Genomic DNA, 14,914 nt, shown 5'->3' on the forward strand with positions numbered 1-14,914 from the left:
CATTCAAGCAAAATACCTGTTCACATAAAATTAAGGATGAAAATATTTAAATTTGTCTAACAAAAGATTGGATTTTAAGTAAAACAGGGTAACTCAGTTTAAGCAAATGGTGGCAAGCTAGATATGGGAACACACTCCCTTAATCCCAGCTCTCAAAAACTAACTAAATAAGTAAATAAATAAAATGGTATACAAAGATGTATCAGGCAAATATAATACAACAAGAAGACGAAATTAGCAGTAGTAATATTGATTAAACAAAAATATTAAATGGAAAAATTTTAAATAGAAAATTTAAATTAAAAAATATTAAATTGGTAGAGGTAACAATCCATAGAAATATGTTCTAGTAAAACTTATAACATGAAAAATGATGGAAATGTAATAAGACAGATACAAAAAGATAATGAAACCACTGGACTTTAACACATCTCTCTCAAGCCAGATTAGCAAAAACCCAAAGGAGGAAAAATTTCATCATTCCTTGAAAGAAGATCATTATGTACAAAAATGTGGCAACATTGTAAAATTCAAACTCTGCCATTTTCCACAGACTTCAAATATATGGGAAGAAAAACTCTTATTTGATCATTATTCATACAGCCAAAAATTATTTATTTAGTGATAGAAATCTGGTTAAAAATATCACACACACACACACACACACACACACACACACACACACACTCACACACACATTATTCATTCACAGGATAGAATGTGGTGGCTATAGAAAACAAGCTGTATCCATATAAAACAACATAGTAAATTTCAATCCTGTTATGTTTAATATAGAAAAGCAAATTGTAATACATGTACCACTGATGCACAGTATATGAATATGTTCACACACACACAATCCATAATTTAATCTGCTGGATATCATCTTTATTATTAAATTACCTTCTCTCAAGAAGCCTAGGGGAAAATGGACTTCTTGCATATGCAGTGAGCTTTCATCTTTCATCTTTAGCATACAAATTGGTTTTAAATCTAACTGAAAAAAGGTGAATCCTCCAATATAAAATATCACCGCGAGCTGAATCACCAAACAAGACAAGCAGGCAAATAAACAAAGCCTCAAAAGGTCAATAAATCGTGATTTTCCTTCCACTCGGCAGATACTGAGCATTTCCTCTTGGCAAATGTTTCTGAGCATGAGGACCTATCAGTACCTGTGACAATGATGGGGTGGGAGACATTTTCTAAAATCCACAGAAGCAACATGAAGAAAATATGTGCTTCAAACCTCTACCAAGTCCAGAGAGTAGCTAGATCAACACAGTGCTTCAGTTAAGTCAGAAAGCAAATAATTCAGTTAAATAATGAGTAAGTACCTGGATAAGTATTTCTAAGGAAAGACAAAGAAATTATGCACAAGGTAGAATAAAGATATGTAACTTTGGGATACTTATTCTGCCCTTTCTTCCTTCTTTTTCTCTCTTGTTCTACATCGCCAGAAGGATTACAGCAGTGGTTCTCAACATTCCCAAAGCTGTGACCCTTTACTACAGTTACTCCTGTTGTGGTGACCCCCAACCATAAAATGATTTTGTTGCTACTTCATAGCTGTAATTTTGCTACTATTATGGATTGTAATATAAATATCTGATATGCAGGATATCTAATAAGTGACCTCCAAAAAGGTCATAACCCACATATTGAGAACTGCCAGATTAGAGGCTCTGTCAATGGTTCTTGATGACAAAGAGGAGGGTCAGCTAGAGAACAAACATCCCATACACTCCTTTTATGAATAAGTTGGAGTCATGTAGATGATGTCAAATTAAACCAACCTTGAAAACATGCTTGGAGTTTATAACTAGAGATAGAAATTGTCAATATCTTGATACTCCCTGAGCTACTTGAGAAGCAAGATTGTGGGAACTGATTTTTTTTTTAATTTAAGGAAAGGGGGAAAGTTAATCCACAAAATAAACATTCAAAGATTCTTTTAAAAGAAACGGAGCTGCCTCCTGACCATACGTTTCACTTGCATTGTTTGGATTATGTGTTGTATGTTTTCCAAGTGCACACTTGGCCTTTGCATTTCTAGTCCTTATGAAGTAAACATTCTTGTCTTCATCCTTAGCTGAAGGTGCCATAACTTCCTGACATCTATGGGGTAGGACCCTGAATATTTTTACCACAGACATCGGTGTGCAAGAGAATACTCCACATTGTAGAGAATTCCAGGATTAAGAGAAATGATCTCCTTTTGGCCTTCCCTTTCTAACTAGCCCTCACTTAAGAGACCTAATTCAAAAACGTGGCTTTTCGACCAAATGGTCAAGATGCATTTGGGCCAAATCCCAATAATTAATTTCTTAATTATTCAGCTATCACTTGAGTGGCAGTGCTTCTTGTCAACTGCTTGTTGATTTTATGCCGCAAAGTCATCAAAATTGCCTCACATGATTTCCAAGGAATTACTTTAGAAAAGTACATTTCAACTTGAGGGCTGGCATATAGCTCAGGGATAGAGCATTTGCCTAGCATACACAAAGCCCTGGGTGGGTTCAAACCCCAGTAACACACACACACACACACACACACACACACACACACACACACACACACGATATATTTTTTCCAAGTACAAATTTAGCCATTGCATTTCTAGCCCCTGTGAACCACACATTCCTGTTTTCTATATTTCTTAACTAGTGAAGTCACAGTGATTGATAGCAGCTGTATGTAACTCCTCATGTCAAACCAAGGCAAATATTGTTAAGTGCAAAGTCATATGTATAAGACATCTCCACAGGCATAGCCTTACAAAAATGAATACTTAATGAAACTCAACCGGTGATTTCATTCAGTATGTAGACTGATACAATGAATTAGTATTGGGCTTCATGAGATCCAAACTTTCACACTTAATGGAAAACAATGATGGAATTATTCTGGAAAATGGGACTCTACCTGCAGAACTGGTTGTGTTGACATGTTCATGAGAGTCATCAAGATAATTTCAATCATCTAAAGAATTGCTCCAAGGCAATGCTGCCATCCCTGTCATCTCCATGACCAACTCACATGGTAGCCAACCAGACTGAGGAAAAGGCCATAGGGGGCAACATATTTTATATGCAAGCACTGCCCTCCTAGCACAGAGCAACTGATCAATGAGAGACTTGCAAAACAAAGAGAGAAAGAAGCCAAGAACCCTTGAGCTTACATAACACTTGTAGTTGATAGTACAACCTCAAAATAATTCAAATGCCCATCAGGCACCTCTTTATGCAACCACCTTTTACAAAATGATTTTTATCTATATTTTAAGTTCATTTAATCTCTGAAAAGATTTATCTCATTACTTGTTGATGATAAAATTATGCCAACTGTTTAATACCAAAAAATGATTACCCTCATTTAACATTCTACCTATTTGTGACTTCTTAAATGCCAGTATTTGAATCTTAAACTTGTGCTGTTATCATCATTTATTTTTGTCTAAGAGATAACAAAAGAAAATTAAACTTGAGAGAAAGTGATAAATATCTTGATATGTAGTACTATTGTTCTGTATTTAATATTTTAGTTTTAATGAACAACCAAGAAATGATATTATTTTTCCTTTCAGCTGTTTACCTCTGCAAGAGAACAATGCAAAACAAGGCAAGGCTAGAGCTAGCAGATTACGAAGCCGTAAGTACCAAGGATGTTCATACAGTGGTGTAGAATGATTAGAAATCAGACCTTTGGCCATGTCTGGGTACTCTGCCTTTCTGCATCAATGAATCCTAAGTACCAGACTTCACAGCCCAGTGCTTTAGTGAGCCCTCTTTGTCTGCTTCCTCTTTTCCCTCACATTAAGGACAGTGGAATTCTAAACATACAAACTCAACATATAAAGAGAAGCATATCTTTTAGGCTAACTTAATTGTAAAGATTTCAGGTAATTACTATATCGATAATGTCCAACCTCTGAGGATTGAAAACTGTTTACACTGGGGACCGATTTAGCAGACCCTTCAGATTGATCGCCACCATCAGATCAAGGGAGTCTGGTATCATTTGTTCTAATGATTGCTGTGTTGTGATAACTAATCCAGAGTACTGTGCAGGAGCAGATACTTGGCTTCCAAGGACTGATGGCTATTCTCAGGACCTGAACAAACCAATTGGAACAGTGGTGGGAAGGCATTGCTTTCCTGTTTCCATAGAGTGGGCACAGACAGATCCAGTGAATTTGTCTTCAGTCCAAACAAAGTAATACTCAGTAAAGTTAGTAAAGTGCTTACCTAGCATGCTCAAAGCTCTGTTTTCTATCCCCAGAACTATATAAACTAGGCATGTTGGCAGATATATATAATCCCCTCACTGGGGAGGTAAAGGGGAGAGGATGAGAAGTTCAAAGTCATCTTTGGCTACATGGTAAATTAGAGGCTAGCCTGGGCCCATGAGGCCCATGATTAGTTGAGTTCAGAAAGCACAGTTGATTCAGATTCAGAGCATATACAATACTTTAGGGATTCTGGAAGGAACACTAGAATAACAGCTATGCCATGTTTTTTCAGGAAAGCCTGGCCAGGCTGCAGAGAGCATTTGCCCGGAAGTGGGAGTTCATTTTCATGCAAGCAGAAGCACAAGCAAAGTGAGTCCTTGTGAGTCTACAGGGAGATTTGCTTGGGTGAGGCCTTCAGTGCAGAGGCGGTACGCTTAACCCTGCTAACTCTTCATTGTTACCACATTGACAGAGTGGACAAGAAAAGAGACAAAATTGAAAGGAAGATTCTTGACAGCCAAGAAAGAGCATTCTGGGACGTCCATAGGCCTGTGGTGAGTAAGCTCGCAGGCATATTTTCATGAACTCATACCTCAGGTTAGGAAGAAAAGGGTGCCCTGGAACAGACCATGGTCCCCTCATAGTCCCAGTGTCTGGGTGAATTAGTTAGGGAAAGATGGCTGCCTCTGTATAAGATGAAAGTTAATGCAATGTATATTTACAAAAGGATACATTTCCCTGTGATGTGGCTAGCCAGTTCACTCTGAACATCTGAGGTGCCGATGCTGTTGTCAATTCTTGAAGGGGAAAAAACACACTGCTAACAGAACAATATTTTTTATGTTTATTGTTTATTTTTTTGGCTTTATAGAGAAAGTTAGAATCAAAATGTTATTATTTGCCTTTATTATCTTCTGCATAACTTATTAAATGCCTATTCTGTCTTATGAAAATTAGCATATCATCAAATTTAAATCAGTTCATACTTCCTAAATTTTTCTTTTTACATTTGCTTATTTATTTTGTGTATGAGGGAGGGGGCACATGTGGAAGTCAGAAAACAACTGATGGGACACCGTCACCAGAGAATATTTATATAGGCATTACTAGAATAAATAATAGGTTCACAGCAAGAGAAAGAAACCAAGACAAATGACATATAGATACCTTAAAATTTTCCTCTCAACTACCTCTGAGTCATACCAAAATAGAAAGCATCCAGAGATGTATTTACAAATGTATGTATTTCAATTCAGACAGCAGTGCAGTTGTTAAGTTTTATTTTGAAATTGTCGTCATTTGAATTCTCAAGAGAGAAGAATTGAGTTACCTGGCTTTTCTGTTCAAAATACAGTTGGAGTTTTATTACTTGTGGTGAAAAGGAATTATGAGATCACGCTCATAACCATCCTGAGGAAACAAAACAGAATTTCTGTTTCCTTAAAGCAACCTCCAGATGTGTTAGAGATATCTCACTGTATTAGTTGCTTTCCAACATTAGATCTGCATTTCTGTAGACCATGTAAGGAAGGAAGGATTCATAGTTTCAAAGGGTTCAGTCCATCATGTCGAAGAAAACATCAGAGATGAGGTCTATTCACTTCATGGTGGGCCAGAAAACATATACACAGAAGGAAGTGAGCAAGGATAATGTTCCTTTAAGAACTTTCTCTTGGTCACCCACCTTCTTTATCTGGAGTCCACCTCTTCCACAACTTCCCAAAACAGTACCACCTGCTGTTGAACAAAACATTGAAATCCTGAGCCTGCAGAGGGCGTTTAATCCAATTCTCTCTGCATGATGGAATATAATTCCATGTTTGATTATGCTCTCTGGTTTACTTTTTTTGTGCCATGCTGAAGCCATACATAGGCTCCATTCCCCGACTGGAGACAAAGGCAAATCTTTGCTCTCTGTTTTCTAAAGAAAAATAGACTTTGATTGTCCTTGTGCTTTTGTGAGTGGTATTCACCAACCCTACCTTCAATTATTTACTGTCCCCATGTTACAACTCTATACATAATTTAAAGTCATGTCCAAACTTTAGATGTGGCAATACCATAATGTTGTCATCTACAAAGTTTATGGTTGAAGACCATGTTATCAAGTTACAAATTATGTAATACTTTAAGTAAGTTTCTGATTTTGTTGTTGTTGTTGGGCATGAGTTTGTTTTTCAACCAGACTCATAGCTATCCTTGGCTGTGTGTGACTAAGGGTTAGCCACGCCTGCATGAGAGGTAGTATCTGTTAGCATTTAAAGCTTTTAAACGTTTTTGAATTGTTCCAAACTTACAAATGATAACCCTTGTCTGACAGCCATGGCTGCCACTGAGAAAGCACCTCATATTTCCCTATTTCTGGGTCCTTACTGAGGGAATACTCAGAAAGATGATGAGAACAAGGGCCTTCATCACTGACGTTCACTGATGGCAGCACTAACTAAGCAAGAATAGCAGTTTTCTTTTCCTTTCTTTTTTTTTATTTTATTTCATGTGTCTGATTGTTTTGCCTGTGCCCCATGTGTATGACTGAGGTCAGTGGAGGGTGTCAGATCCCCTGAAACTATATGACCGATGGTTTGAGTCACCATGTGGGTCCTAGGAATCAAACACAGGTCTTCTGGAAGAACAGCCAGTGCTCATGACTGCTGAACCATCTCTCTGGCCCCTGAAAAGGGCTTCCTAAGATAATCATCCCTCTAAATAAAATGGCACAGGGAATAGAAAGAAGTCCTGGAAGGAAGAAACAGATTGGTGGAGCTAGTGGAGAGGAAGAGGAGAAGAAGCAAAGGAATGGTCCTGGGGATTCTTCTGGTTGGGGTTTCTAAGATATACAAGAAATCTGTGATCCGCAATGATTATATTCTACCAGATGGACAGACACTGGTCAAACCACTGCTGTGTCGTTGCTATACCTATGTAAGTGCTATGGGATATCTGTCTTCCTTCACTGTCTGATTTCCTATGCTACTCTCTGAATCGCTTCACAGTGGATGCTTGACAGTTCTTGCTGTCCACACAGCAAATGAAATGCAAGCTGCCTCTACATGTCAAATCTCATGACTTGTTCAGCCCACCATGGCCTTTTATAAAGAGGCACTTGCATTTCTAAAGGCAGGCCTTCAACCAAGGAATGCCTAGTGAAGTGTCCTGCTTCTGCTGTTTGTGACAGGGCATGAAGAGGCAATGTATTTGACATCAACCCTGGGATGTAGGATTCTGTCTTTCCACGTTAACTTGGGGCTGATTGCAACAGAAATGACAGTCATTTCCAGGGATGGACACAACGGTGTAGCCCTTCTTGGAAATCACAGTACCTTGCTCTTCTTCATTGTGCCATTTCATTAAGGGGGGCGGATGGCAGTGGGCTTTCATAATTATGAAGAGAATGAAGGAAATAATATTTGAAAACAGTGAATAAATTATATAGAAAGACACTTTTAAATTTCTGTCACCTGGAATCTTGCTGTCTCCCTATTCATCTTTCCTTTGGAAAGGATGGATACATGGAGCTAGGAGAGCCTGGTACTTTTTATAGAGATCAGGTTGGCCTCAAACTCACAGAGATCCATCCATCTACCTCTGCCATCAGACTGCAGGGATTAAAGATGTGTGCCACCTTGCCCAGCCTTATTAGAGCTTTTTAAAAAGCTAACTGAAAAACCGTGAATGTAGTTCTCTCTGGAGAGTGCTTGCCTGACATGCAAGAAGCCCTGGGTTGAATCTCAGAACAGAAAAACCATGCCTGGCAGCACATACCCCTAATCCCTGGATTCAGGAGGTGAAAATAAAGGAAACAAAGGCTCAGAGTCATCTCCTACTACACACTGAGCTCCAGGGGCCAGCTTGGGCTAATGAGATTCTGTTTCAAAACTAAAAATTAAAAAAAAAAAAGGAAGAAGAAAAAGAGGCAAAAAAAAAATCCATGATACTTGGTCTTAAAAGTATAAAGATAATAGATATTTCTATTACACTAAAAGGCCCTATACTTATTGCTTCACAGTAGCAAAACACAATCTCAGTTAGATGTCTAAGTAATATAATTATATTTTCCCAGGATTATTTACATTTATAAATATGTAAAATGTCTTTATTTTTCATAGCTGGAAATTGAGTTATCTGAACAATGTTGTTTGTTGGTGTTTTAATACAAATATACACCTAGTGTTGGTCCTTGGAAAGCTGCTTTTTTGTGTGTCCTGTGGAGGAGATTTGTAGCTTCTTTTATGCCTGCCTGATATTGTTTTGATCTGGTTCCATTTATTTAATCAGGAATAGAATGAGCAATCAGCAACTGCAGCTCAGCATCTCACAGGCTTAAAGCTGGCTTAATGTGATGTTATGATACAGTGCATGAATTAAAACCTACCAATGTAGGAAATACATCTAATAGGACTTTAATATGATTCTTTTTAACCATGAGGTCAACCTTAAGTCAGATTAGAAAACATAATCTGTCTCTTATATTTAGTACCTTTACAAAATAAAGTTAGCTTCTCTACGTGTGTCAGTGTTTACTCAGGAAAAACTAAATTGAGGTCTAATCAAGGAGGCAGACTCTTTACTGACCAAGAATTCTCAGAAACAGCTCAAGAACACAGTGGGAGAAGCAGACTAGATTTTATTATATTGAAGAGAATGTGGGATTTGTTTTTTTTTCTGTATAGTTAATGTTATGAGGAGCTTTATTTTATTTTATTTTTGCAGTGCTGAGGCTTAAACCCAGGGTCTTATCATGCTAGGTAAGACCTTATCACTGAGTTACACTTCCAGCACATCTAAGCCCTAATGTGTTGAAAATAACTATTAATAAGTTAGCAGCAAGTGAAGTCAGGGATTCAAAATGCTGAAGGCAATCCACTTTATAGTTTTCTGCAATATTCTGGGCACCATGCTTTGAAAAGAGTGTGGGTGAATTGGATTTAAGGTAAGTGGGTGAATAAGGAGGCAACAAGCAAATAAGCGCGCGCACACACACACACACACACACACACACACACACACACACACACACACACTGGCACACATGAACACGTATTCCCAAGTCAAGCCAGGATCTTGGTGTTGGGATTTGGTTTTATTCTTTTTCTTTATGGTGGATTCCATATGATCAATGTGGAAATTTCTGGAGAATAAAGTTCTCCTGGTGCCCAGAACTATACAAAGTAGGAAGAATGCATTAGAAATGCTGGGTCAGGAATACAGTGAAAGAAAGAATTCACTGGATAGAGAATGAGCTAGGTCATTTTGGGAGTTCCTTCCAACCCTGAACTAGTAAGAATCAACTGACTTTCTTTGTGTCCCTAGTTGTTATTTTAGAGTTGAATGCAGGATAGTCAACAAAGACTCCATAAGTAAGAGTACAAAGAAGTACAAATATATTTCAGTCAAATAATCAAAATAAAAACAACATGCCTTGAGCACCTCCCAAATTCAAGTTAAGCAAATCCTGACTACAAAGCAGTAAAAATAGTTTGTTGTTTTATACTTTCCACGTCTAATGCTTATTAAGTCACATATGTATTTGATGGTGGCTTCACTGACATTCTTCATTGAACTTTTTTTTTAAAAAAAAAATGTCAGACTAAACCCAACACTGTAGGAATAAACTAGAGGAAGTTTTGTGTCTGAGGAATTAACGAAAATGTGGCATTGGCAAAGAGCTTTGCCAAGGGCTGAAAAGTGAATTCACTTTGGATCTGACTGGATATGAGGCCATGGTGACCAGCTGTAAAACTAGACAGAGACCTTGAAAAAGCAGCAGTAGGGTCAGAGTTCAATGCCTGTTTGGGGTACAGAATTAATTTTGGAACTCATTGCCATGAAGGTGGAAATCCTTGTGGGTGGGTAGGAAAGCCTGAGGGTCAGAGAGGTGTGTTATCCATTCGGAATGTCATAGACCTTTCTCCTTCCTTTCCTATGACCCCAGAACTCCAGAAGAAAGTACTAAACTTCCCTATATATCAGTTTTTCTTCATATTGATTTAGGGTTTAGATGTGATTATTGGGAAGTGAAATTTGTTTGTATTTGCATTAGTATTGGCATTAGTAACAACAGTTTTGCTACTAAAATATGGCAATACTAGTTTTTTGACTGTCCCTGAATGATGTAGAAAAGTTTTGTGTAATCAGCTAGGTGTGATGGTACATGCCTGTAATCTCAGTCCTTGGGAGGCTGAGGCAGGAGGATGTCTGTGCTACATAGTGAGGCTCTATCTCAAACCTCTCTTCCAAAATGGAGGAGGAAAAGAAAGGGGATAAGGGATGGAGGGAAAAGGAAAGCCCCAGACAGAATTTATTTCCCTATAGTACAGAGATGTATGAAAAGGGAGTGGGGAGTGAGAGCAGCATTTTCCATAAGCTAAATGCTCAAATCATGGATTGCATAAAAATTCTCACTTCTGCTCCCACTCTCCCACAATGTGAGTATTACACGTGACAGCTCCTCTCCATTTGTAGTTTCCCCGTGTCAAATTCTAAAACTTGGAGAGAACAAGTGCCACTCTGACTGTCTTATACAGGACACTGTTCAGTATGTGCAACTGCAGCTGAAAAGATTTGGCTCAATTACCAAATCCTTTCTTTGGTGAAATTTATTAAATGCTTCCACGTCCCAAATTCACCCTTTGAAATATGGATAATAACTGTCTCCTAGGACACTGAGAGCATGTAGCAACGATTGCTGAGGATTTACCACATATTCGTTTGTCTATTCACTCATTCATTAATGCATTCACTCATTCTCTCTCTCCCTCCCTCCCTCTGTGTGTGTGTTTGTGTGTGTGTATGGTATATTTATGTATTCACACCTGAGTGTGTAACTATATTCTCCCACTCATACCAGTGTGAAGGTCAGGGGTCAACACTGGATGACCAGTGTGAAGGTCAGGGGTCAACATTGGATGATCAGTGTGAAGGTCAGGGGTCAACACTGGATGCCTTTCTCTATTGTTTCCCTCACCTTATGTTTTTTGAGACAGGGTTTCTAAGGGAACCTGTTGCTTGATTTTTTTGGATGGACTGAACAGCCAATGGACCTCTAGGATCTGCCTGTCCCTGGCTCTCAACACTGGGTTATGGATGTGTGCCAACATGCCCAGTTTTTATGTGGGCACTGAGGATCCGCTCAGGTCCTCATGTTTGTGCCGTGAACAGTTTACCTGCTGTGGTGATGTTGATTTTCAGCTCGACAGGCTATGAAATCCCCTAGGAGACACGCATGCAGGCACACCTGTGAGAGACCATTCAGGACATGCTTTGGAGGGATTATCTTGATTAATTTAATTGATATCGGAAGAGCTATGAAAATGTAAGGGGTGCCACTTCACAAGAACTGAATAACATCCTGCATCATTTTCTTCTTCCTGAATGACAAGACAATGTGACCAGCTGCTTCAAGTTCCTGCCACATGGGCTTCCTCACCAAGAAGGACTATACCCTCTGACTGGGAGATAAACGTTTCCTTCTTTAAATCGCTTTTGTTGAGCCTTTTATCACAGCAACAGGAAACGTCACGAAGATACCCTGTGCCATCTCCCCAGTCAGCAATAATGCTTTGGAGAGAAGAGCAGAAGGCAGGGCATCAGGGAGCGTAGAGAAGTTCTCATGTAAGTGGTATGATGTCTTCAGGGAAGAGTTTTGGAAATCAGAAGAGCTGTAGTTAGTGTTTGGAGCTTTAGTAAGTGTGTCATCTGCCTGCCGCTGCATAATAAGTGACCCCAAACTGCAGCAGCATGAGCCAGCAAACAACATTGGGTGGCTACTTTATGCAGCGTAAGTCCAAGGGTGGTTTCTTAGATTGTTCTGGTTCAAGACCTCTCATGACAACTGTAGTCAAGTCGCTTGAAGTGACACGGTCCATCTGAAATGATAGTCTTGAATTGATGGTGATTGCAAGATGACCACAGAGGCCTCTTCATATGAGGGCCCCAGCCAGTTTCTTGACATCACCCTCAACAGTCGGCGCCATATGTGAAGCCACATTTGACTACAGAGATACCATGCTAAAATGCCTTCCACAGCCTCTGAGTGACATTGACCAACACAAGTACAATGTGGGTGCCAAGAGGATGATGTCATTAGGAACCAAAAACTGCTATCAGGAAAATCTGGATGAATGGAAACATTTAAAACTTTTTCTTTATTTGCAATGCTGGGGGCTAACCCAGGGCCTTACACACACATTAGACAAGTGCTGTACCACTAAACTGCACCCTAGCCAGAGAATCTGAAAATTCAATGCAGAAAGAAAATTCTAGTTCTCCATGAATGGAATCGTTTTCACTGTTCGTGATCCATGCAAATGCTGAGTTTTACTCTCTCCCCAGGGCTGCCTCTGTGCACAATTAGTTTTTATTTTCTGTCAGTGAAAGGTACTGAGGTCACTATTTGAGCTTTGCATCTTTTACGTGCTCTGTATGTCTCAGAAGTCAGCTAGCTCCCTGATGGAGGGTAATGCCTATTGTCATATCTCTGACAGGCTGCAAATATCACCAGCTGTGCTAGACTGCTGGGAAAGAGTTACAGTTTGCAATATGATATGTACAAGTGACAGGTATAAATATTTCCTGAAAACTATGACTACCCCTGGGCTTGAAATGGAAAACACAATACTCTATAAATTGCAAGGCAGTTTTGCCTTTTAATCCTGTCTGTAAGGTACAATTTAAACACACAATTTCAAACTGCTCATTTGAAACTTAGTAGCACAACTTTAGTGTCTTCCATAAAACTTTCTCTGCAGCATTTCCATTATAACCTTTGCTTTGTCAATTTTGCAACATACATGGGAGACAATTCTGAAAACTGAAAACAAAGTGATGAGGTCTTCCATCTTTAATGGCCAAATAGGCCAAGTGGGGCTTCTCTATCAATGGTCCATGTTCTCATTCTTGAAGTCTTTAGCTGTTCGCAAAAAACCTAAAGATGTGTTAGTCCAAACTTGAATCTTCCTTTTATGTCATAGAAAAAGAACAGCCCTTCTGCCTATTATTCACATCTGTTCTTTTGGATCAAAAAATATTTTGACAGCATGGCTATCGTGAGCCTTTATGAGTAAAATTGTCTTCTTTTTTTCTCCCTGGCTACATCTTTTGTCTTGTGTGCTTTTTCTATCCCTGAATAGATTTCAAGATACGGTGTCCTATTATTATGTAATATCTGATGCTATTTATGTGAGCCAGGGGTAGAGTGAGAATAAGAACCACTTCCCTGTTATTAAGTTGTGCTCTCTAGCCTGCAGATTGGCAACATTTCAAGGCTGTTTGCTCAAGCCTGTGCCCAGGTTTCTAGCCTGTTTCTTTTAGAAGGGCGAGAATGTGGATAGTGATTGGGGCTATGTTGGCAGAAGACCCTGAGGGTTAGCAGCTAACTCTCAGGAAAGGAGGTAGAGGAAAACACTGCCCTTAAGCACCAGTGTTAACTTGCCGAGCCTAGGGTCTAAGCAGGTGGAATGGGTAGCCTCTTAGGTATAATATGCTCTTCAGAAGCCAGCTCCCTGGGCCAGTCCTACTATATATAGCTACAATAAAGATGTGTTTGCCAGCAGAAAAGGGTCCATAGATAATCTTTTAAATATAGACATGGACAGTACATAGGGCAGAATATGAACAATTCAGGGATTAAGATTAAAGAGGCTGTGGGACTCCTTTGAACTACTTTGTAACTATTTCTGAAATCGTATCAAAGATGACAAATGTTATATACAGAGGCAGAGGGAGGCTGAGTAAGCACTATGGCTATCTGTGCTGATGGTCCAACAGAGCCAGTGTGACTCCCATTTCATGGGGAGCAGTTAATATTTGGGCCTGGATTTTTTTCTCCAGTTCATTTGCTATCACACCCCCCCCATGTCTAAATTGTATCTTTTTTAAAAAGAGGAAAGAAGAGAAAGACAGCCTGTGCTCTCTTAACCTGACAGCAGGCATCTCCACATGAGTGACAATTTTCTTCAGAAAATAAATTCAATGTTAAAGCAATCTAAATAAGAAAAAAAAAATTCTCTTTCCCCTAATCCAGACATTTTCAAATTTCTCCTTGATTCTGCTTTTTTTCCTCTGACAAAAATTTCAATAAAAGAAACTGGTCATTCTAACATGAATTATACTTTATCATCAAAAACTCCAACACGTGCGTGCGCGCACGTGCGCACGCGCACACACACACACACACACACACACACACACACTTTTGCCATTACATGTTTTCAATGGCTATTAGAGCAATCAGCACCTTGGGAAACGAACCATAAAAACTCCAGTAGGAAACTTAAGCACTGAGGGTGTGGCTTGATGATAAAGTGACTGTCTAACATGTGCAAGGACCTGGGTTCAATTTCCACCATGGTTAAAAAAAAAAAAAGGAAATGTCATTGTGTAATGCTGCATCTCTGGGTTGCAGTGAAGGACATTAATGTGAACTGTACTTTACTTTCTGGCTCCTTTGTCACCTCAGGTTGTTTCTTAACTTATTGACTCTTTAAACCTCATAGGTTGTGGGAGGGCGGGGGAAGATGCCTGCTAGAGTTTGGGGTGGGAGAAAAGTAGCACTAAGCTGCTATGTGTCAAAAACTGTGCTGACCACACTTTGAACATCAGCTCATCAGTTCATATAAGAAGTTTGGTGCTGTTATCACTCCTGCGCGTGGGAAGGTACCAAAGCCTCGATAAGACACCAGTACT

At 39.2% G+C, this 14,914-nt stretch overlaps 1 protein-coding gene across 5 annotated transcripts in view; it reads left to right on the forward strand.

The window, feature by feature from the left end:
* Nucleotides 1-14,914, forward strand: part of Rgs7 (regulator of G protein signaling 7) — a 408,648-nt gene that overhangs the window by 344,897 nt on the left and 48,837 nt on the right. For all 5 annotated transcript variants that reach the window (XM_037211205.1, XM_028865540.2, XM_028865543.2 and 2 more), the window contains exons 6-8: nucleotides 3,587-3,651; nucleotides 4,524-4,600; nucleotides 4,704-4,785. In XM_037211205.1, the coding sequence (XP_037067100.1) occupies nucleotides 3,587-3,651; nucleotides 4,524-4,600; nucleotides 4,704-4,785 (224 nt within the window). The remainder of the gene's footprint in view (nucleotides 1-3,586; nucleotides 3,652-4,523; nucleotides 4,601-4,703; nucleotides 4,786-14,914) is intronic.

The sequence above is a fragment of the Peromyscus leucopus genome, chromosome 15, assembly GCF_004664715.2.
Source record: "Peromyscus leucopus breed LL Stock chromosome 15, UCI_PerLeu_2.1, whole genome shotgun sequence".
Lineage (NCBI taxonomy): Eukaryota > Metazoa > Chordata > Mammalia > Rodentia > Cricetidae > Peromyscus > Peromyscus leucopus.